The following is a 23,473-nucleotide window of genomic DNA, read 5'->3' on the forward strand; positions in this document are numbered from 1 at the left end:
GCATGAGCGAGAAGGTCAGAGGGAGAAGCAAACTCCCTGTGGAGCTGGGAGCCTGATGCGGGACTCGATCCTGGGACTCCAGGATCATGACCTGAGCTGAAGGCAGTCGCTTAACCAACTGAGCCACCCAGGCGCCCCTTCTTCTTCCTTTTTAAAGATTTTATTTATTTATTTGACAGAGAGAGCACAGGACAGCAGGGGGAGTGGCAGGCGGAGGGAGAAGAAGGCTCCCTGCGGAGCAAGAAGCCTGAGGCAGGTTTCCACCCCAGGAACCCCTGGGATCATGACCTGGACTGAAGGCAGATGTTTATCCCACTGAACAACCCAGCTCCTGAATGCCTCATTATTCTTGTTTCATTTTAGTGATTCATTTAAAAAACCGCAGCAGGCCTACTCTCCACCATTTGTGGGATGGGTACTTTTGGGTGCATACCATATGTAAGGCCATTTGTGTTCTCTAAAAAGACCACTTCTCTGCAGTACTCTGATGGGCTTGCAACTCACCGTTAAGTCCAACAAAAGTCTTGCCAAAAGCAATTAAATCCTGACCTGAATTAGTAATTTTATTAATTATATTTTAAGCAAGCTAATTACTTCTTTGTTTAACTGATTTCTTGTTATAAACTGATTATAGACCATTAATGCTCATTAATATACCACATTAGATTACCCATTTCCTGTACCATAAACTGGAAATAAAACCAGTCAACACTTTGCTAGGATCAGTTGTAAAGGTGTCTGTTGTCATCACCCTCTCATTCAGCCTTCAGAAGCAGATAACCACTCAAGAACAATTTATGAGCTTGCTAATTCTTTTTCTCCCCCTGTGCCTTTAGCAGTAATATGCAGCTCTGATATGGAGAGCCCTCAGGAGTGTTGTCTAAATGAAATTCTTAGAGTTGGGTGGAAAATAACTTATGAAAGGAATAACTTTGTCCCAGCATATGGTTTATGGATAGTGAGACTTTTGCTTAACATTTGGGGAGGAGGAGTAAGGAATGGAGAATCTGGGAATGAGAGAAACAGACTGTCTGAGGGAAGAGTAGGGAGAGAAACAATATTTATTCCCCATTTCAAAAAATAGCATCTTAACTCAGTAGAATCACATTTGAAGGAGCACATTCATGCAAAATCTTCAAAAAAGAAAGCCCTTTGAATATACACACATTTTTGGAATGCCTTAAGGAATGAGTGCCATCTATTGATATGGATTGAACTCAGAGAAAAAAGAACAAAAATTATATCCATGCTGTTTTGGTCCATTCAGGCTGCTATAACAAAGTACCACAGACTGGGTGGCTTATAAACATTTATTTCTCATAGTTCTGGAGGCTGGGAAGTCTGAGATCAGGGTGCTACAGATTTGTGTGAGGTGTCATGTGAGGGTCTGATTCCTGGTTCCTCATGTGGTGGAAGGGGTGAAGGAGCTCTCTGGACTTTCTTCCCTAAGGGAACTTGTCCCATTCATGAGGGCTCCACTCTCATGACCTATCACCTCCCAAAAGCTACACCTCCAAATACCATCACACCAAGAATTAGTTTTTAACATGTGATTCTTGGAGGAACACATTAAGTCTATAGCACACACTCATTTATTAGGTACTTATTATATACTATGAGCTAGCAACAAGGATGAATAGGCATCATTATAATATTTTTCTGTAAAAAGGAGAACATTACTTACATATTGTCTTCCAGCCAATCAATTTTGGACTTTGAAGTTGTTCCAATTTGCCTCCTAATACTGCAAATTTGTTTCAACCAATCTCCTAAATTGGATATTTTGGTTGTTTCAACTTTTACAAATAATACAGAGCAGTAACAACTAGCTGAAAATACATTAGCAAAAAATAAGAAAAGCTCCAGTCCTGATGTCAAAAAAAAGGCAAAAAAAAAAAAAAAAAAAAAAAAAAGCTTAAATTTGGGACTCACAAAGCATTGCAAAACAACCCCATTCTGCAACAAAATGATCAACCCTGGCAACAGGGACTGGAAGGTATTAATTTTTAACCAAATTATAGTGCAAACTGAACTTGTATTTGTCCAATTTGTAAAGTTAAATTGCTTTTGACAGGTTGTTATAATCTAAATCACTAGTAGAGATAGTTAGACTGGCAACAAATACTTCCAATATAATAAGTACAACCATTTAGGCTTGTACAAGGTGCTATCAGAACAAAAAGGAGCAAGACAGAGAAAGGTCCAGTGGTGACATTTGAACTGGGCTTCGAAGAGAAGGCATTGCCATCTAAACCAAGTGAGGAATGCAGAATAGAATGCTCCAAAGTGTCTTTTCTTTAAGTAATTTTTTTTTTCTTTAAATTACAGGATTCTGTGCTGGTGAGTACTTTTAAACTAATAGAGTCAGTGTCTTAAAAAAAAAAAATCCAAGTTCTGTCTCTTGCATGATCATTTAGCTTTCATCATTTTTATGCCCCACTAAGTAGGTTATAAAATTAGCCTGATGTCTTTGGGTTGGCAGATAAAGGTTTAAAAAAAGTGCCACTGTCAGTCATATGAAAATTTGGAGTTAAGATCAATTGTGATCCAAAGCAGGGTGGCCAAAGTTTAATCACTGACTTCTTAGATATTCATTTTGATGGCCATGCTTTCCACAGGTTTTATTTTAAGTCAATCTGCTCTTCTATTCTCTGAGAACAAACACTTCATGGATTCACAGATTTCCTTCCCTGAGTCTGGTCTTTGACTGAAAGCACTTGTTAAACTTTTTTGAACTTTCATGGATAGGCAGATGTGGCTATTAACTAGCAAACTGACTACTGAGATATGAAGACTAAAAAATACATACAGTATTTTGCTGTGTAACTCAGGGAGGGTGCATGGGTGCACAGATCATTGTAATCAAAGCTTTCAATCTATCAGTTTCTAGCAGCTGGTAGACTTGTGGGTTTTTTGTTTTTGTGGTTGTTTTGTTTGTTTGTTTTTTAGAGGGAGGGGCAGGGAGAGAGGCAGAGGGAGAGGGAGGGAGGGAGTCTTAAGCAGGCTCCATGTCCAGCATGGAGCCTGGCATAGGGCTCAATTTCACAACTCTGAGATCATGACCTGACCCAAAATTGAGTCAGAGGCTTAACCAACTTAGCTACCCAGGTGCCTCATCTTGCAGCTGGTAGTCTTAAGCACTGTTTTTTCATGAAGACCCTTCAAGTTAAGCAGAGATCCCAAATGGTGAGTCTGGCTATAGTCGCTTTTATCAGATATTTACCTATTTTCTCTCATATCTATTTCTCGAACATCCTCAGTTTGGCTCTGTATTTCAGTGAGCTATCTTTCCCAAATTCCCTTGCCTTATTTTCCTAGTAGTCTTGACCAATGGAAGGCATTGGTAGAGAAGGAAGGCAGGAGATGGGGAGAAGCCTGGGTATTTCTTCCATTCATTTCGTTTCTAGTGGTGTCTCTAGCAGTTGCTAAATCACCTTCATGATTCTAATTCCTGTTGGGGCTGTTGTTCCCCTCTACAGTTTCAGTTCCCGCTGGAAAGTCCTCCGTTGTGGATCTAATTCATGCTTGGCCATTTCTGATCTTTGATGACATCACCTCTACCTTGTGTCTTTCCATTTCCTGCCCAAGATAGTGGCATGTTGCCATTGCTAATTCCTGACTTGAAATCAGAATTCATCATCCCATTTGGCTTATCAGCTCTCCTATTACCTATGCAACAAATTCCCTGTGTTAAATTTTTTGTTTTCTGAGTCAGAGTGGTTTCTGTTTTCCTAGCTGATACACCACTTGTAATAATTATAAAGATAACGACCATAAGAGAACACTGGAGGAATTCTCACTTTAAATGATCTCTTGACAATGTGAAGCCTGCTCCTGAGGTTTCTATTTAGGAATTTTGGTATCTGTGTGGGGTACATCAGTAGTTTAACCAAAGGTCTTAGGGCAGTTTCTAATGTTTAGTGGGGAGCTGCTCACCAAGTGATTTCTGCCCAGTACAGTAGTAATTAGCACTTGATCTTAGGTTTTTCTCATTGTCAAATGAATTTTTTTTCCTTCTGCTTCTAGCTTTTTATATAAATGTCATGGGCAAAAATGTAAAGTAATGTATATTGGCAGGGCGGGGGAGGGGCACATATGTCTCATTTCTCCCTTTACACCTTTTACTCCAAAATAGAATAACACTTATTTTAGAAAGTATTCAAGATTCATTTTAAACAGAATATCCTCTACAGTTAATCAATAGATAAAGACTCAGGAGAAGTCTTTGCTCCTGCCTGGACGTGCTGAAATTCCTATTTAAAGATTGAGCTGTGTATAGGAGCCAAGAATGCTTTTTGATTTGGCAGCCTTTAGCTGATCTTTGAGAGAGGTTAAAAGCCCAGATATACAATGTGGAAATTTTGAAACTTCTCCTTAATGTAATCATTAAGGAAGGAGACCAAAGGAAAAAACAATCTATCCTATACTTTCTTAAAGTGGCAAAATAAATCCAAGATCTTGTTAAAGTCATTATATTTATTTACCTTCTAATCATGGTTTTGACATATGGTTTTTTATCCAGCATTTAAAGAGATCCTGCATATTGATTTAAAATAGTGACAAAAGTCCGATTTTCAGGGATCGATTCATCTAAGATCCTTTGTTTTTCTCCCTGTTATTTGCTCATTTATATTAATACCTCCCCTAGAAGTGAGAGACAAGAAGATAAAGTGGATGAGGATGAAAATTCGAATCAGTTAGTTACTGTTAGAACAGTTGACGAAAAGACCAGCTTGGGAAAAAGAAGCTGAACTTGCTAGAAAAAATATGATCATATAATTATTAACAGCTATACTTCAGACCTAGAGTCCTTTGTTCTACTATTAGAGAGGACTACAAAAAGGCTGCAGACAGTAGAGAGGGAGTTCCTTATCGTTGATATCACTGCTGGTGCCCCTCGAGTGTTTCACTGACATGAGGAAGCCAGCCCCAGATGTGGGGGTCTGCCATTGGGCATCCTTTATCTATGGTGACTGAAATGATAAGCAAACCCTCCCTTACCTCCAGAAGAGAACTAAGCAAGCCAAATCCTAATGGAGTTGAGACTATGTGATGTGTCTGTTCATCTTAAGGACAGCGAGTATTCCAGAAGCAATTAAAATGGAGGAACACAGCTTGGACTCCTATAGATTTTCCCTGAGACAATTGATATAATGTGAACATACTAAGAGATAAGAAACTGTCCTATTTTTGGTGAGTTTACTTTTGCAAGTACAATGATGCAAATTTTCTAATGACAGCTTATAATTAGGTATCTCACAGTTAAGGTAAACACTAGATTATCCACTAAAAATAGAATCTGCATTCAACTTTGAGTTAGTAGGGCCCAGCAGGAGCTGTGCTCTGTTGGAGGCAAAACTTGGGATGAAAAGTTATATTTATATTTTTTTAACAGAAGTTTGAGACTTTTTATCCATTTCTTAACAAGATTTTCACTCTTCACCAAATGCTCTTAGTGTCTCCTTTGTGCAGGAGGGATGGGGGCAGGTGGGCTGGGAACAAATATATACCAGATGCCATATTAAATCCTGCATTTATGTTAATGAATAAGCTGTGGCATCTTCCTTTTTAAGTTTTATTAATTTTTTGTGCATATTTGCCTTTTTTCCTGGTCTTTAGCTCCATGAAAATAAGAAGCTAAGTCTTCAAGTCTGCTGAATCCCTAAGACCTAGGATAGTGTCTGGAACATTCTAGAGAGTATTTGTGGAATGAATGAATGAGTGAAAACAAATAATGACACTATAGTATGATGCATGTAAATAGAAGGGTGACAAGAGTGTGGCATGCCAGGAGAGGCAAAGGGAACTTTGAGTATTTTCTTAAGCAGAATCTGGAAGACCCTCTTTGAAAGCTAATAGTCTTGGGAGTATGTGGGTGGGACAGTCAGTTAGGTGTCTACATCTAGATTTTGGCTCAGGTCATTTTCTCAGGGTTGTGAGATTGAGCCCTGTGTCAGGCTCTGCACTGGATATGAAGCCTGCTTAAGATTCTTTTTCTCTCTCTCAAAAAAAAAAAAAAAAAAAAAATTCTGGGGTTCCTGGGTTGCTCAGCTAGGTGTGCCGCTCTTGGTTTTGGCTCAGGTAATGATCTCATGGGTCATGGGATTGAGTTCAGCAGGGGAGTCTGCTTGAAGATTCTCTCCCTCTGCCCCTTCCCCAGTGTGTGCTCACGCTCTCTCTCTCTCTCTCAAACAAATAAATAAATCTTAAAAAAAAAAAAAAAAAGCTAACAGTCTTATGTTCTTGTGGTGGGGAATACCAGAAAAAGAGGGAAGGGTACTTTCACAGAATTCATTTTCTCAGTGCTGTAGAAACTAAGGCTCTTCCTTCCCCCCTCCCTCCCTACTTCCTTCCCTTTCTTCCCTTCTTTCCTTCCTTCTTATTTATTTATTTATTTATTTATTTATTTATTTATTTATTTATTTGGTGGGGTGAGCAGACAAACTGAATCCCAATCAAAATCACCATTCACTTTGGAGGTGATTAGTTTTGAGTCACTATAAGTGATTTTCAAACATACAAGTTGATTTGGGGAGCAATGCTGGTTCTTTCAGAAGAGTTATTTCAGCAATCCTTGAGTTTTGTTGAGTTTTCAAAATTGAGTTTGTTGGTTTTCAAAACTTCTCTGGGACAAAAACAAAACTACAGTTCTGTTTAAAAGGAGTTCTTAAGTTGAAGCTCCTGTTTTATTTAAGGGATTATTGAATACATCAATGACACAATTGATATGATGTTCTTACCAGCGCAACCATCACATAGGGTGATCTCTATTTCTTTTGTAAATGCTAAAAGAACACCTCTTGTAGGCCACCTCTATGGCTCAGTTGGTTAAGTATCTGCCTTCAGCTCAGGTCATGATCCCAAGATCCTGGGATGAAGCCCCATTCTGGTTCCCTGCTCCATGGGGAGTCTGCTTCTATCTCCCCCTCTGCCTGCCACTCCCCATGCTTGAGCCCTCTCTCAATCTCTCCCCCTCTGTCAAATAAATAAATAAAATCTTTGGGGAAAAAAAGGACACCTCTTTTTTTTTTTTCAATAAAAAAATAAGTGGAAAGGTTTTCAGTTAGTGCATGATACAGGTGAAGAAAGAGCTGGGTATCTGTCTTCTCATGTCAGAAAATAAGTGCTAAACTCTGACCTGGAAGATGAGCAATAACATGTGTTTGACACAGTCTGATTGAAGAATGGCATCCCAAACAGCCTAGAGTAGATGGAAACAGCAGGCAAAATAACAGCAAATGTGTTGTCATAACAAAACAAGCTGGAGGCTTTTCAAGGGAGAGGAGAGATGAGAGATGATTCTTTCATAGGATGAAATAGCTGAAAATAGGGGCTGGAACTTATGGATCGAAGGCATAACCCTGCCAGGTATAGAGCCAAACATTGTACATCTATTAGCTATTTTAATCCTCAGGAAGTAGGTACTATTACTCCCATTTTATAGATGAGAAAACTAAGGTTTGCATGCTTGTATGTGGTTGTAGTGGTCTCTAGTCCATACATGAAATGTTCCTATTGTTTCCTGTTCCGGCATTCAGAACAGATATCATTCAGGGCATAACCCACTTGCTACACATGGGCTAATCGCTCCTCACACTTTACAGATGAGGAAACTGAGATATGAAGACCCTGATGCTTGTCCCAAATCACACAGGAAATTAATAACAGAGCTAAGTTTGGAATTAAATTGTCTCAATTCCTAGTGAAGTCAACTTCCTATCGACCCACCTGCATCTACTTTCTGCTCTTTCTATACTGCATCATATAAAGAAAAAAGACTAGAGGGACTTCATTTGTTAAATGGCAGATCCTAAAATGTATATAATTTTGCATCTCTGGTTAGGACTATGTGAGACACAAAGTTATTAGTTTGGCAATAGCAATACAAAAGATGAGTGTGAATAGCAGTAAAATGGACTTAAGGTAATCACTCAGGGACGTTAAAGTGTGTGTTGAATAGAATGGCAATGAGATTTTGCACAAAGAGGGAAGGGCATTTGTTTTTCTGTCACTAAATAGAGGCTTGGGCTTACAATGAACCGAAGTGGTCGTGTCTATGAAATGCAATCACAAGCACCGTGTGTGCCCTTAGAAGATGCTCTGCTGGTCCTCCACCTTGCTTTGAAGAGGTGAATCTAAGCCACGGGCTTCTACTATCTACAAAGAACTACAAAAGAGTTGCAAAGTCAGGAACAATGTTCCAATGATTCTGTGAAGGAGGAACATCCACGTGGTCCTCCTGGGAGAGTTAAAAAGCAAAGCAAAACAAAACAAAACAAAACAGAACTCTCTGGTGCCCATGGTTTTGGAAAATGCTGTTTGAGAACAGTACATTTTATGGCCCCATTTGCGGAATTATGAATAAATATGTGCTCCTAGCCTAAGGCCAAAATACCCTGGTATGTGGAATTGTTTTTTGTTTTTTTTTTAAACTATACATCTATTACTTTTTTCTAGGTTTTCATGGTAATTTGCATTCACTGGGGAATTAAATGGATCTGTGACACAAATTTACATTAATTTATTCAGTAAATAATGGCATGTTTTAGGGGGTTCAAAGTGATCATAATAATGGCAAGCCAACAAGTCTGATGATTAGCACTGTAATGAATGCAAAAGCACAAGGCATGGGGTGGATAGAAATGAAGGTGCTCTTCAGAGGTCATTTCCAAGAACGTCTTATATATTTACATGACACATGGCCAAACTAGGAATTCTGTGTTGTTTGTGCAAGTGACAGTCATGTTCAAACCCAGCCAGATAAGAAGAAACAATCTGAAAACTGATTTTAGAAGCAGCTACTGGGAAAGGAAGCAAAGAAAACAGTCACTGAATAAAATAGCAGGGACTGAAGTTAATACTTTTGAGATTCTCTCAATAAGAAGACTTAGGTTTGAAAATCCAATGTGAATCTGTTTCTAAAACGTTTAGGTGTATGGCTTCTTGTTCAGAAATGCTTTTGTAAAAGGACAAATTTATGTTTCCAAAGTGATCCAAAATACGTCTCAAGTTGTTGGGCTTAAATCTTGCAGCAGAAACAAAATATGCTTGTCATGACTTGCTAATTTATTCATTCTTTCTTCTGCTAGTTTTGGGACTTCCACCTCCCTAAAACTTCCAGTTGTGGTTTCCAACCTTAGCATGTATGGGGAGAGCAAAAAGTTCAACATGGATAGTCCAGGGCCCCACCACAATTTTGATTTGCTAAATTTGGGGTAAGGCCGTAAAATCTGCATTTCAATAGGAATTGTGAGGGACTCAGTACAGGTGGATAGTCATACCTTGAGAAAGAGCCTTAAACCAATTTTCAAGGGTGAGCTCTGAATTTACACCTTTATTTTGGAGTGGCTGGAGGATATAATATTTGCTCTCATATAGTGTTCTTTTTGTTATTAGCATAAATCTTACCAAATCCCTGTGTCTGGAAGCATAGAGCAGGACAGAAAGCAGTTCCTTTCCTTGGGAAAATCCCCCCGTTTTCTCATATTTAAAATAAGAGAGCTAGACTGAATGTTTTCTAGACTCCTAGGTAGTTCTGATACTTTATATGCATATCTGATGCCTGGAAAATATCTCCTGAAGATTATGACTCATGTATTGGCTAGTGTGGATGTAATGAGCCAGGAAAAAACAGAAATCAGTCTTTGGGCCATTAAATCAGTTAAAAAGATTAAATAAGCTACCCCTGCCCAGCCTCACATTTCAGCCACAACTGAGGGAGCTGGAATGGCAATTAAATATATGAACTCTATGCTCAAATGAGAAAAGATCTAGTTTTGATAAAATTTTTAGCAACTGTCTACATATAATTATCAGAAATTAGATGTATTGATTGCCAACATGCCATCTCTGTGTGGATGGTTGATGATTAGTATAAACAAGAATCATGTTTTGAATCTCTTTTAAAAATTTTGTCAGCAACAAGTAGACATTATCGGTGCTACAAATAATTAAATTCAGAAGGTTCCCACATAGCTTTATTTTAAGCGAAGAACCAATTCCTTTACTTGATACTGCAGAAATAGTTTTCTTATGAGACAGGGACTATGAGATTAAATCAAAGAAATAATAGTAGACTCTTCAAATAATACCACTGAAAAACTCTATATTAGAAAAATTATGACTTACATTTTTCTGGTATGGATTTACACTGGGCCATACAAGTGGTTTCAAAAAATCTGTTGGTTGAGAGTTGACACTAGCCACAAACACATGTTTACTCCATATTTCCTTAAAACAACTATAGGCAGCAAGAAAAAAAAAATGCTCATCCTTATGATTATTTAAAATAACAGTGTGGAGGGAGGAGCAAGATGGTCGAGGAGTAGGAGATCTAAACATCATTAGGTCCCAGGAGTTCAGCTAGATAGTTATCACCTTTCTGAACACCTACAAACTCAACAGGAGATCAAAGAGAAGAAGAGCAGCAATTCTAGGAATAGAAAATTGACCACTTTCTGGAAGGTAGGACGTGTGGAGAAGTGAATACGAGGCAACACACAGGAAGAGAGACCGTGGGGATAGGGGCCGGGTCCCAGCAAGTGAGAGAGCAGTGGAGCACAAAATCAGAACTTTTACAAGTCTGCTACACTGAGGGATGTCACTCCAGAGGCTAAGCAGAGGGTGGAGCCCTTGCAGGGACTATGTGGTCTCAGGACCTGCAGGGTCACAAAAAGACCAGGGGTGTCTGAGTGTGGTAGAGCTCCCAGGTATTGGAGTGGGGAAGCTGGCTACAGAGACAGAGCCAAGGAGTGAGCTCTCAGTTCAGTTATCTTAAACTGTGATCCAAGGCACAGTCAGGCCACTGCTCTTCAGGCAGGGACCCAACAAGCAGCAGATCAGGGTAGACTCACCTTCCTTCTCTGGGAGGATCAGCACAGGAGTGCTGCAGGAATCAGCTGGGTTTGGAGACTCCAAACAGGGCTATGTGCCAGAGATAGAAATGATCAGTCATAGGCTGGGTGAGCTCAGCTCTCTAACATGGGAGCAGCCAACTACATAAACTGATTAATAACAAAATCAAAGAAACACATCCACAATAATACAATAGTAGTAGGGGACTTTAACACGCCCCTCACTGAAATGGACAGATCATCTAAGAAAAGATCAACAAGGAAATAAAGGTCTTAAATGACACACTGGACCAGATGGATATCACAGATATATTTAGAACATTCCATCCCAAAGCAACAGAAGACATATTCTTAGTGCACATTCTTAGTGCACATGGAACATTTTCCAGAATAGATCACATCCTGGGTCACAAATCATGTTTCCACTGGTACCAAAAGACTGGGATGATTCCCTGCATATTTTTGGACCACAATGACTTGAAACTTGACCTCAATCATAAAAGGAAAGTTGGAAAGAACTCAAATACATGGAGGCTAAAGAGCATCCTACTAATGAATGAATGGATCAACCAGGAAATTAAGGAAGAATTTAAAAAGTTCATGGAAACAAATGAAAATGGAAACACAACTGTTCAAAATCTTTGGGACACAGCAAAGCCGGTCCTGAGAGGAAAGTATATAGCAATAGGAGCCTTTCTCAAGAAACAAGAAAGGTCTCAAGTATACAACCTAACCCTACACCTAAAGGAGCTAGAGAAAGAACAGCAAAGAAAGCCTAAACCCAGCGGGAGAAGAGAAATAATAAAGATCAGAGCAGAAATCAATGAAAGAGAAACCAAAAGAACGGTAGAACAAATAAACAAAACTAGGAGCTGGTTCTTTGAAATAATAAGATTGATAAACCCTTGGGCAGACTTACCAAAAAGGAAAGAGAAAGGACCCAAATTAATAAAATCATGAATGAAAGAAGAGAGATTACAACCAACACCAAAGAAATACAAACAATTTAAGAACATACTATGAGCAACTATACACCAGCAAATTTGACAATCTGGAAGAAATGGATGCATTCCTAGAGACATATAAACTACCGAAACTGAACCAGGAAGAAATAGAAAACCTGAACAGACCCAAAACCAGTAAGGAGATTGAAGCAGTCATCAAAAATCTCCCAACAAACAAGACCCCAGGGCCAGATGGCTTCCCAGGGGAATTCTACCAAACATTTAAAGAACAATTATTACCTATTCTCCTAAAACTGTTAAAAAAAAATAGAAATGGAAGGAAAACTTCCAAACTCATTTTACGAGGCCAGCATCACCTTGATCCCCAAAACAGACAAAGACCCCACCAAAAAGGAGAATTACAGACCAATATCCTTGATGAACATGGGTACAAAAATTCTCACCAAAATGCTAGCCAATAGCATCCAACAGTACATTAAAAAGATTATTCACTACAACCAAGTGGGATTTATTCCTGGGCTGCAAGTTTGGTTCAACATCTGCAAATCAATGTGATATGATACATTAATAAAAGAAAGAACAAGAAACATATGATACTCTCAATAGATGCTGTAAAAGCATTTGACAAAGTACAGCATCCTTTCTTGATGAAAACTCTTCACAGTGTAGGGATAGAGGGTTCATACCTCAATATCATCAAAGCCACCTGTGAAAAACCCACAGTGAATATCATTCTCAATGGGGAAAAAGTGAGAGCTTTTCCCCTGAGGTCAGGAACACAGCAGGGATGTCCATTATCACCACCACTATTCAACATAGTACTAGAAGCCCCAGCCTCACAATCAGACAACAAAAAGAAACAAAATAAAAGGCATCTGAATCAGCAAAGAAGAAATCAAACTCTCACTCTTTGCAGATGATATAATACTTTATGTGGTAAACCCAAAAGACTCCACTCCCAAGCTGCTAGAGCTCTTCCAGGAATTCAGTAAAGTATCAGGATATTAAACCAATGTACAGAAATAAGTTGCATTTCTATACACCTACAGCAAGACAGAAGAAAGAGATATTAAGGACTCAATCCCATTTACAATTGCACCCAAAACCACAAGATACCTAGGAATAAACCCAACTGAAGAGGCAAAGAATCTGTACTCAGAAAACTATGAAGTACTCATAAAAGAAATTGAGGCAGACACAAATAAATGGAAAAACGTTCCATGCTCATGGATTAGAAGACAAATATTTTTAAAAGGTCTATGCTACCTAAAGCAATCTACACATTTATTGCAATCTCTATCAGAATCCCATCAATTTTTTTCAAGGAAATGGGACAAATAATTCTAAAAGTTATATGGAATCAGAAAGGTCCTGAATAGCCAGTGGAATGTTGAAAAAGGAAACCAAAGTTGGGGGCATCCCAATTCCAGACTTCAAGCTCCATTTACAAAGCTGTAATCATCAAGATAGCGTGGTACTGGCAGAGAATCAGACACATAGATCAATGGAACAGAATAGAGAGCCCAGAAATAGACCCCAACTCTACAGTCAACTAATCTTTGACAAAGCAGGATAGAATGTCCAGTGGAAAAAAGATAGTCTCTTCAACAAATGGTATTGGGAAAATTGGACAACCATATGCGGAAGAATGAAACTGGACCATTTCCTTATACCACTCACAAAAAATAGACTCAAAATGGATGAAGGACCTCAATGTGAGACAGGAATCCATCAAAATCCTTGAGGAGAACACAGGCAGCAACCTCTTCGACCTCAGCCACAGCAACTTCTTCCTAGAAACATCGCCAAAGGCAAGGGAAGCAAGGGCAAAAATGAACTATTGGGACTTCATCAAGATCAAAAGCTTTTGCACAGCAAAGGTGACAGTCAACAAAACCAAAAGACAACTGACAGAATGGGAGAAGATATTTGCAAAGGACATATCAGATAAAGGGCTACTATCCAAAATCTATAAAGAACTTACCAAACTCAACACCCAAAGAACAAATAATCCAATCAAGAAATGGGCAGAAGACATGAACAGACATTTCTGCAAAGAAGACATCCAAATGGCCTACAGACACATAAAAAAGTACTCAACATCCCTTGGCATCAGGGAAATATGAAACAAAACCACAATAAGATACCACCTCACACCAGTCAGAATGGCTAAAATTAACAAGGCAGGAAATGACAGATGTTGGAGAGGATGCGAAGAAAGGGGAACCCTCCTATAATGTTGGTGAGAATGCTAGCTGGTACAGTCACTTTGGAAAACGGTATGGAGGTTCCTCAAAAAGTTGAAAATAGATCTACCCTATGACCCAAGAATTGCAGTACTGGGTATTTACCCTAAAGATCAAATGCAGTGATCCTACGGGGCACATGCACCCAAAAGTTCATAGCAGCAATGTTCACAATAACAAAGTATGTGAAGAGCCTAGATGTCTATCAACAGATGAAAGGATAAAGATGATGTGATACACACACACACACACACACACACACACACACACACACACACAGGAATACTATGCAGCCATCAAAAACCCCTGAAATCTTGCCATTTGCAACAATGTGGATGGAACTAGAGATTATTGTGCTAAGCAAAATAAGTCAATCAGAGAAACATAATTATCATATGATCTCTCTGATATGAGGAATTTGAGAGGCAGGGAGGGGGGTTATGGAGAAAGGGAGGGAAAAATGAAACAAGATGGGATCAGGAGGGAGACAAACCATAAGAGCCTCTTAATCTCAGGAAACAAGCTGAGGGTTGCTTGGGGTTTGGGGGGGATGGATAGGTTGGGTTATGGACATTGGGGAGGGTATGTGCTATGGTGAGTGCTATGAATTGTGTAAGATTGATGATTCAGAGACCAGTACCCCTGAAGCAAATAATACATTATATATTAATTTAAAAAATTAAAACAATAAATGTGTTATGTAATATTGGTATACCTAATATTTTTAAAAATTTACTGCTTATTAAAACACATCTGCAGGGGCACCTGGGTGGCTCAGTGGGTTAAGCCTCAGCCTTTGGCTCAGGTCATGATCTCAGGGTCCTGGGATCGAGTCCCACATCTGGCTCTCTGCTCGGCGGGGAGCCTGCTTCCCCCTCTCTCTCTGCCTGCCTCTCTGCCTGCTTGTGATTTCTCTCTGTCAAATGAAATATTAAATAAATAAAATATTAAATATTTTAAATAAATAAATAAATAAAATATTAAATAAAATATTAAAATAAATATTAAATAAAAAATTATAAAATATTAAAATATTAAAATATTAAAAAAAATCTGCAAATAGCCATCACCAAACTTAAGAATATATGGTCCATTCATTCATTGTCACCTGTTCACCAGGCATTTCACTGTGTCACCAAGTGCTAAATGCTAATCAAGACACTGGAGATGGGCTGTGCAGTGAAGAAAGCCAAACAAAGTAACTTTCTGTTCTAATGGGGGTTAACCCCTTACATTAAGAGGCTAGTCAGATGATAAGCAAATCAGGAAATAAATATGTAACCCACACCTTGAGAAAGAGCCTGAGACCAGTTTTCAAGGGTGAGCTCTTAAATGCTGAGAAGAAAATAAAATAGAGCAAGGGACGAAATGTGATGGGGAATTTTGTATTAATTTGTCAAGGAAGTCCCTCTGTTAAGGTGATAACTGGGCAGAGACCTGAATGAAGTGAGGAATGTGGCACAAAAACACTGAGGAAAGAGATGGACCTGGGGGTATTTTGCTAAATGAAGTAAGACAGATAAAGACAAATACCATATCATTTCACTTATATGTGGAATCCAAAAAATAAAACAAATGAAAAAAGAACCAGAGCAGGAACAGACCAAAAAACACAGAACAAACAGGCGGTTGCCAGGTGGAGGAGGGTAGAGGGATGGGGGAAAAGGAGGGGAATGAAAGGTACAGCCTTGGGAATATAGTCAGTCAGTGGTACTATAAAAATGTTATATGGTGATGGATGGGGGCCACAGTTGTGGTGAGCATAGTATGATGTACAGACTTGTCCAACCACTATGTTATACACCTGAAACTAATATCATATTTTGTTAACTATACTTCAATTTAAAAAAATTAAAAACAAAAAAACATTGGGGAAAGATTTCTAGGCAGAGAGAACAGCAACCAGAAGGTCTGAAACGTTCTAAAAAGTCCCAACATGAATTGAAAAACCTAGGCTTTTTCAAAAATATTGGAGGCTGTCACATAGCTGTAGCTTTCTTTCCTTTCTAAGCTCCTTTGAATACCAGAATCCTACTAACCGCCTGCTCCCCTGGACTTCTATAGCAGAATTCAACTGGTAACTAAACACTTTGTTTTGGTGGTTGACTGAGTCTGATCTCCTTGACTGGACTGTAAACTTAAGAACAAGGATCATAGTTTATGCTATTTCTGCCATCAACTCCCCACCTCTACCCTACATGCCCTGGTGTTGAACATGTATTGGGTTTTTGTTTTTTTTTTACAAATTTATTTATTTATTTGAGAGAGAGTGTGGTGGAGAGGCAGAAGGAGAGGGAGAGAGAGAGTCTCCAGCAGACTGCCCATTCAGCATGGAGCCAGACCCAGGTCTTGATCCCAGGACTCTGAGATCATGACCTGAGCCAAAACCAAGAGTAGGGCGCTTAACCAACAGAGCCACCCAAGTACCACTGTGTGGCAGTCTTCATAAGATACTGGATTAATCAGGGCACCTGGGTGGCTCAGTGGTTTAAGCCTCTGCCTTCGGCTCAGGTCATGATCTCAGGATTCTGGGTTCGAGTCCCACATCAGGCTCTCTGCTCAGCAGGGAACCTGCTTCCCTCTCTCTCTCTGCCTGCCTCTCTGCCTACTTATGATCTCTCTCTGTCAAATAAATAAATTCTTTAAAAAAAAAAGATACTGGATTAATCAAAAATGCATCTGCAAAATTTTTTGCAATTTAAAGTTTTTAATAAAAGTTTCTTTGTCAAGATTCTCTGGATGTGAAACGGATTCACTATTAGGATTAATAATAATCACTATTATTTCAATTTGCAATTGTATGTATTCCCCCCACATATACATATGCTTACTTGAAAGGAGAAAAACAGAACAAATGAGGAGCTATATTAAAAGGCTTTATTCACAATAGAGAAATTTTACAAATATAGTTTTTAAAAATTATGTGTCAATCTATTATGTTTCCCATAACATGAGAGATTTATATAAAGTCAGAAATGACAGAATATGCTTATGTACAAATTAAAAACAATCAATGAAAAGAATGGGTACTACATATGAAGGAGTCATGACAAACATCATTGAGTTCTATAAATTTCATCCAACTTATATATGTAATATTAATTGTGCACAGTATACCAAAAACATACACAGAAACACAAACTTAAGTGCTATTTTAATTATCCTCCTTTCAGGATGTGAATACATATGTAAACTTAACTGCACAGTTTTGCTGAAAATGAATGAAAGACATTGCCTACCTAAGGATTTCAGTTGTTTAAAATAATTAACAGAAAATATAACTAATTAAATTATATCACCATAATAATCTCGTTTACATTTTTGGTGTTTTGGGACCTAGGTTAAAAAATCCATGTTTTAGAATTGAAAATCTTTGTTCTTGCCACTGGCAGAGCAAAATGTAGTACAATCATCTTGCCTATTTATATCAGGATACAAAAGTTACATTATAGTGCAATGCGTACATATGACCTGATTTTAATATCCTATCTGCTACAGAAATACGTAGAGCTTTGTGCTCTTTCAAATAAAATTGAACATCAAAGAAAATAAAGTAATTTAAATTGCTAGTCCAAGGACATTCATGTGAAAATTATCATTTAAATACATATAATCCAATTTTTGCAACAATCTCACACGTTGCTTTTAAATCCTGGGGAAAAAAGGACTCTCAACTATCCATTCATATCATAAGGTGAGCTGAAGATATGAGTGGAAGGAATTATTCTGGGTCATAGGAACTCATTAATGTGGGCAATAATGATGCACTAAATGATCTTTTTCATTTACAATTTTATTCATTTATTCTTTGACATAAACCAATGTACAGTGGTGAAAAAAGAGCAGGTCACACAGGTGGTCCTTCCAGACAAAAAAATCTTTTGAAACACTTTCAAAAGCTGAAACAGCTAAAGACAATTGAGTCTAATGAGATCTAAGAAAATAATTAAAACACATTATGTTGAAGCATATGAAATTGCTGATATGGGACTGTGTCTCAACTACAAGTACAGCGATTTCACATGCTTCAGCCTAATTCACGGGGCTGCACGAGCTATCTGGCCACTCTAGGTTGAAAATGCAGGTGCTCAAAGTCTCTGTTCCTTAGTATATGAATCATCACATTAGCCCTTTCTAGGAATATTCCATATGTATATGTATATATATATGGAATATGAACTAATACAATGAGAAAGGACAAGGTGCCACCAAATGTATTCTTGGGAAAGCCACTCATATCTCAAAGTAATGCTTATTCTTAATGAAGAATCATGTAATTATTTTGATTGGCTATATGACTGCGGGGGATTAGGAATGTCTATTCTTATATATTGCTTTTAAGCTGGGATCTCTGAATTGAATTTGACCAGACAAAATGTACTATATTCTTATTTAGCCTAAAAGTTTATTAGCTTTTCTTCAATTGACCATGAATAGGCACATTAACAAAGCTTCTTTCAGAGTTAAGTTCTGCTTTCACAAACTGAAATGAAATAATTTATCACATTTGAGAAAGGGCCCTTTTCAAATCTGGAAAAAAATCTGAACCAAAGGTAATGCTTTTTTTGAGAACATGAAAGAAACCTAAAGACAAAATACAAACTAAAAACCATGTTAAATACTCACCCTTTCTTTAGAGAGACTGAATTTCTTCATATGCTCAGTTAAAAGCAAAAGCTAACACATTAAAAGTTATATTGTTTTCTTTCAAAAATATAATTCAGTAATAGCAGAGCTCTGCAAAACTTGAAAGCTCCATTCGTGTGGTAGGGGATGGAAGAAATTAACCAGGACATGATCCAGAAATGACACAGGGCATGTAAAGTAAAATTTGAGAGCTAATTCACAAATTAGGAAACACTAATATAATTAACCAACAAAAATATACTGTGGTTCCAATGAAATGAGGTCAACATGAGATGATCCTTTGAGATGACATTCTAATTTGAATTACAATGTGAGTGAAGTATTTTAGAAGACATTCTATCAAATAATGATAGACCCGCATAAAGAGGCTGTGTGTCACAGTTATAAGATCTGTCTCTGGTGGATAGACAAACCAGATTAACATAAAATTGAAAAGGAAAAAGCTTTTTTAATATTTAATTTATTATTATGGCTTTTTGCAACATGGCAAAACATTACAGCTTAAAGCAGACGTCATCTCCTCATAGAGGAGGAAAAAGTTTTGCAGTCAAATCGAAATTGTAATTAAGAGGTCACTGGTATACCATTCTATTCAGTGTAATAAAAATGATGTACCTTCATGAACTCCAGAGATTACTTAAGAAAAAGTAAAAACCTGTGATCCACTGACTGAATAATAAAGGCTATGATAAGGAATTTAGGTCCATCTATGCCTATGATAATAAACATAAAAGACTGCAAAACAATTTTAGAACTTAGAATAATCACAGACCTATTGATAAAAATTAATCATGTGCCTGAATACCAGAAAAGGAATTATTAAGGTATGCAGTGAAGGGAATGGAGCAGAGTAAAATATAAAATGTCTTTTTATTTTTCATTGACTTCGACTTCCTTTTTATTCGTACAGAGTATAGGGAGAAGATGTGCCTCGGTATTGAAGATCCAGTGTTCCAGCGGAAGGAGATCGTCATCCGAAAATATTAAGTACAGGTATCTGGAGAGAGAAACATGAGTATATGAGGCCCAAGAGACTGTCAGGCAGTGACAGCATAAAGACACAGCCGTGTCTCCACTCATCTTATGGAGAATCACGGACAGCCGTCAAGTATTGCAAAACCCTGAGGCGATACAGTCACTACTGTGGAATGAAGAGGCTGCCCAGTGCTTGGGTGTTAGTATAGGAAAACCAACTGAGCAGTCCCCAGGTATCAGACATACACTGACTGGGAACACAGGCACAGTCATTGCCACACATGGAGAGAGACCTTTGGAAGCAGTCAGACTTGCTATTATTTGAATGTGCTCCTGATAAAGGCAACTACAAAGAAGATCTGACCAGGTACCCCAGCCACATACTTTTGGAAGCTGTTTCACTTACTTTAGTGTCTCTGCCAGGAAGAAACTCTGCTGCACGTCATCGTAACTCTCGTGTCTCTGGTAAACATCCCTGAGGCCTGAATAGCCTCCGTTCACTCGGCAGTGATTTTCCAGGGCCTACGTTACAAGGAAGGCGGGGCGGGGGTGGGGTGGGGGGGGGACACATTTCAATACATTGCTTGTCACCAATTTTTATCATGAAACTGCCAAATTGAAATAAAAAGGATTCAAGTTGAATGATACATGTAGAAGAGTTTTAGGCAAAAATTAAAAAAAAAACACAAAATGCAAATGCATATAAAGTATGAAAAGCGAGGCTGCCTGGGGGGCTCAGTTGGTTGTGTCTCCTTTGCCTCAGGTCATGATCCAAGGGTCATTGATCAAGTCCCACATTGGGCTCCCTGCTCAGCAGGGAGGCTGTTTCTTCCTCTGTGCTCTCCCACCAATCTCTCAAATAAATAAATAAAATCTTAAAAAAAAATAAAGGATGGAAAGTTAAAGACTATACAGACAATATATCTCATCTAATTAGAAACACTTCTACATTTAATTATGAAATAATTTTTCAGTGATTTTTTTTTTTTTTTAATCATTTCCTCCTGTGGTCTAGAGCAGGGTTTATCAAACTAGGGATGACAGGCTAAAACCAATCTGCTGTTCATTTTGTAAATAAAATGTTAACTGAACCATGGCCATGTTCATTTGTTTACATATTGTCTGTGGCTCCTGCTTCATTACAATGGCAGAGTTGACTACAGGCAAACCTTGGGGACATTGTGGTTTTGGTTCCAGTCCACTACAATAAGTGAATATCGTGATAAAGTGAGGCAGGTGAATATTTTGGTTTCTCAGTGCCACAACAGTTGACAGTTTCTTTAACAAATGATTTCTCTGCAGCACACAATGCTGTTTGGTGGCACTTTACCCACGGTAGCACCTCTTTGAAAACTGGAGTCAATCCTCTCAAACTTGCGGCTGCTCTCTCAACTAAGTTTATGCAATACTCAAATTCTCGGTGGTCATTTCAACAATCTTCATAGCATCTTCACAAGGAGTACAGTCCATCTCAAGAAACCATTCTTTGCTCATCCAGAAAAAGCAATTCACCATCTGTTTTAAGTTTTATCATGAGATTTGGCAATTCAGTCACATCTTTTAATTTTAGTTCTCTAGTTATTTCTACCACATCTGCAGTTACTTCCTCCTCTGAAGTCTTGAACTCCTCAAAGTCATCTGTGAGGGTAGGTATCAGCTTCTTTCAAAGCCCTGTTAATGTTGATATTTTGACCTCTTCTATAAATGATCAATGTTCTTGATGGCCTCTAGAATGGTGGTTCTACCACCACTGAATACCACAAGGTTTTCAATGGACTTTGCCCAGATTCATCAGAGGAATCACTATGTATGGCAACGATAGCCTTATAAAATGTATTTCCTAAATGCTTAAAGTCAAAATGCTCCTTGACTGGTGGGCTGCAGCATGAATGCTCTGTTAGCAGGCATGAATACATTCATCTCATTGTCCATCTCCATCACAGCTCTCGGGTGACGGGGTACACTGTCAATGAGCAGTCATATTTTGAAAGGAAATTTTTTTTTCTGAGCAGTAGGTCTCAACAGCAGGCTTAAAATATTCAGGAAACCATACCATCAACACGTGAGCTGTTACCCAGGCTTTGTTGTTCCATTTATAGAGCACAGGCAGAGTAGATTTAGCATAATTCTTACAGCCCCTAGGATTTTTGAAATGATAAATGAGCACTGCCTTCAACTTCAAGTCACCAGCTCCATTAACCCCTAACAAGTGAGTCAGCCTGTCTTTTGAAGCTTTGAAGCCAGGCATAGACTTCTCTCCAGTTATGAAAGTCCTAGATGGCATCTTCTTCCAGTAGAAGGTCATTTCATCTATACTGAAAATCTGTTGTGTAGTATAGCTATTTCATTAATGATCTTCTCTAGATCTTCTGGAGAACTTGCTACAGCTTCTACGTCAGCACTTGCTCCTTCACCTTGACCTTTGATGTAATGGAGATGGCTTCTTTCCTTAAACATCTCTTCACAAACCAACATCTTTTGTTCTGCAGATTCCCTGCCTCTCTCAGCCTTCACAAAATTGACCAGAGTCAGGGACTTGCTCTGGATTACGCTGTGGTTTAAGGGAATGTTGTGGCTGGTTTGATTTTCTATTCAGACCACTAATCGTTCCCCCTATCAGCATACTGCTTTCTTATCATTCCTGTGTTCACTGAGGCAGCACTTTTAATTTCCTTCAAGAACTTCTCCTTTGCACTTAAAATGTGGCTGTTTGGCACAAGAAGCCTAGCTTTTTGGCCTTTCTTGGCTTTTGACATGCTTCCCTCGCTAAACTTAATCATTTCTAGCTTCTGATTTAAATTGAAAGATGTGTGACTCCTCCTTTCACCTGAACACTCAGAGGCCACTGTGGGGCTAGTAACTGGCCTAATGCCAGTATTGCTGTATTTCAGGAAATAGAAAGGCACCAGGAGAGGGAGAGAAATGAGGGAACAGCTAGTCAGTGGAGACATCAGAACACACCATTTATCGATCAAGTTCTCTGTCTCACCAGGGTGCAGTTTTTTGGCCCACCATAACAATTACCATAACATCAAATATCACTGATCACACATCGCCATAACAAATATAGTAGTATTGAAAAAGTTTTAAATATTGTGAGAATTACCAAAATGTGACACAGAGATATGAAGCAAGCAAACGCTGTTGGAAAAATGGCACCGACTAGACTTGTTTGACATGGGGTTGTCACAAACTTTCAATTTGTAAAAAAAGAACAGGAACAACAAAACAGTATGTGCACAGCACAATAAAGCAAAACACAGTAAAATGAGGTATGCCTATAGTTGCATATGATTCCTAGGCCCACTTCCCTCTGGCTCTTACAGAAGTTTACTGAACCCCTATCTAGAGAGACTGTTAATATCAACTGGGATTAAAACCCAATAAAGGGGCACCTGGGTGGCTCAGTGGTTAAAGCCTCTTCCTTTGGCTCAGGTCATGATCCCAGGGTACTGGGGTCGAGCTCCGCATCAGGCTCTCTGCTCAGCCTGCTTCCTCCTCTCTCTCTCTGCCTGCCTCTCTGTCTGTCAAATAAAACAAAAACAAAAACAAAAACAAAAACAAAAAAACCCCCAATAACTGAGAAAGTGTACTGGACCAGAAACAGCTGCTACTAGATAAGATACCCAGAGTATCTTATTTTGTAAACAGTGATGGTGGAGTACTAATTAGTGATATTGGTGACAGATATCAAAGAAGAAAATGGAAAGTGGTGAAAAAAAAAATGCGGCTGATATCTATTTCTAAAAAATGTTTTTCTTTTCTTTGGTATGGAATGGAAGAAAAT

At 38.5% G+C, this 23,473-nt stretch overlaps 1 protein-coding gene across 2 annotated transcripts in view; it reads right to left on the bottom strand.

Annotated features, from left to right (window-relative positions):
* Positions 1 to 16,924: 16,924 nt before the first annotated feature.
* The window catches only part of LOC111147542 (mannosidase alpha class 1A member 1), a 189,174-nt gene continuing 182,625 nt past the window's right edge, over positions 16,925 to 23,473 (bottom strand). For both annotated transcript variants that reach the window (XM_022503631.1, XM_022503632.1), the window contains exons 11-12: positions 20,093 to 20,208; positions 16,925 to 19,708 (exon numbers count right to left, since the gene is read on the bottom strand). In XM_022503631.1, the coding sequence (XP_022359339.1) occupies positions 19,582 to 19,708; positions 20,093 to 20,208 (243 nt within the window). In that variant the 3' untranslated portion in view covers positions 16,925 to 19,581. The remainder of the gene's footprint in view (positions 19,709 to 20,092; positions 20,209 to 23,473) is intronic.

The sequence above is a fragment of the Enhydra lutris genome, unplaced genomic scaffold (assembly GCF_002288905.1).
Source record: "Enhydra lutris kenyoni isolate GAN:26980312 unplaced genomic scaffold, ASM228890v2 scaffoldscaffold17, whole genome shotgun sequence".
In the NCBI taxonomy this organism is placed as follows: Eukaryota; Metazoa; Chordata; class Mammalia; order Carnivora; family Mustelidae; genus Enhydra; species Enhydra lutris.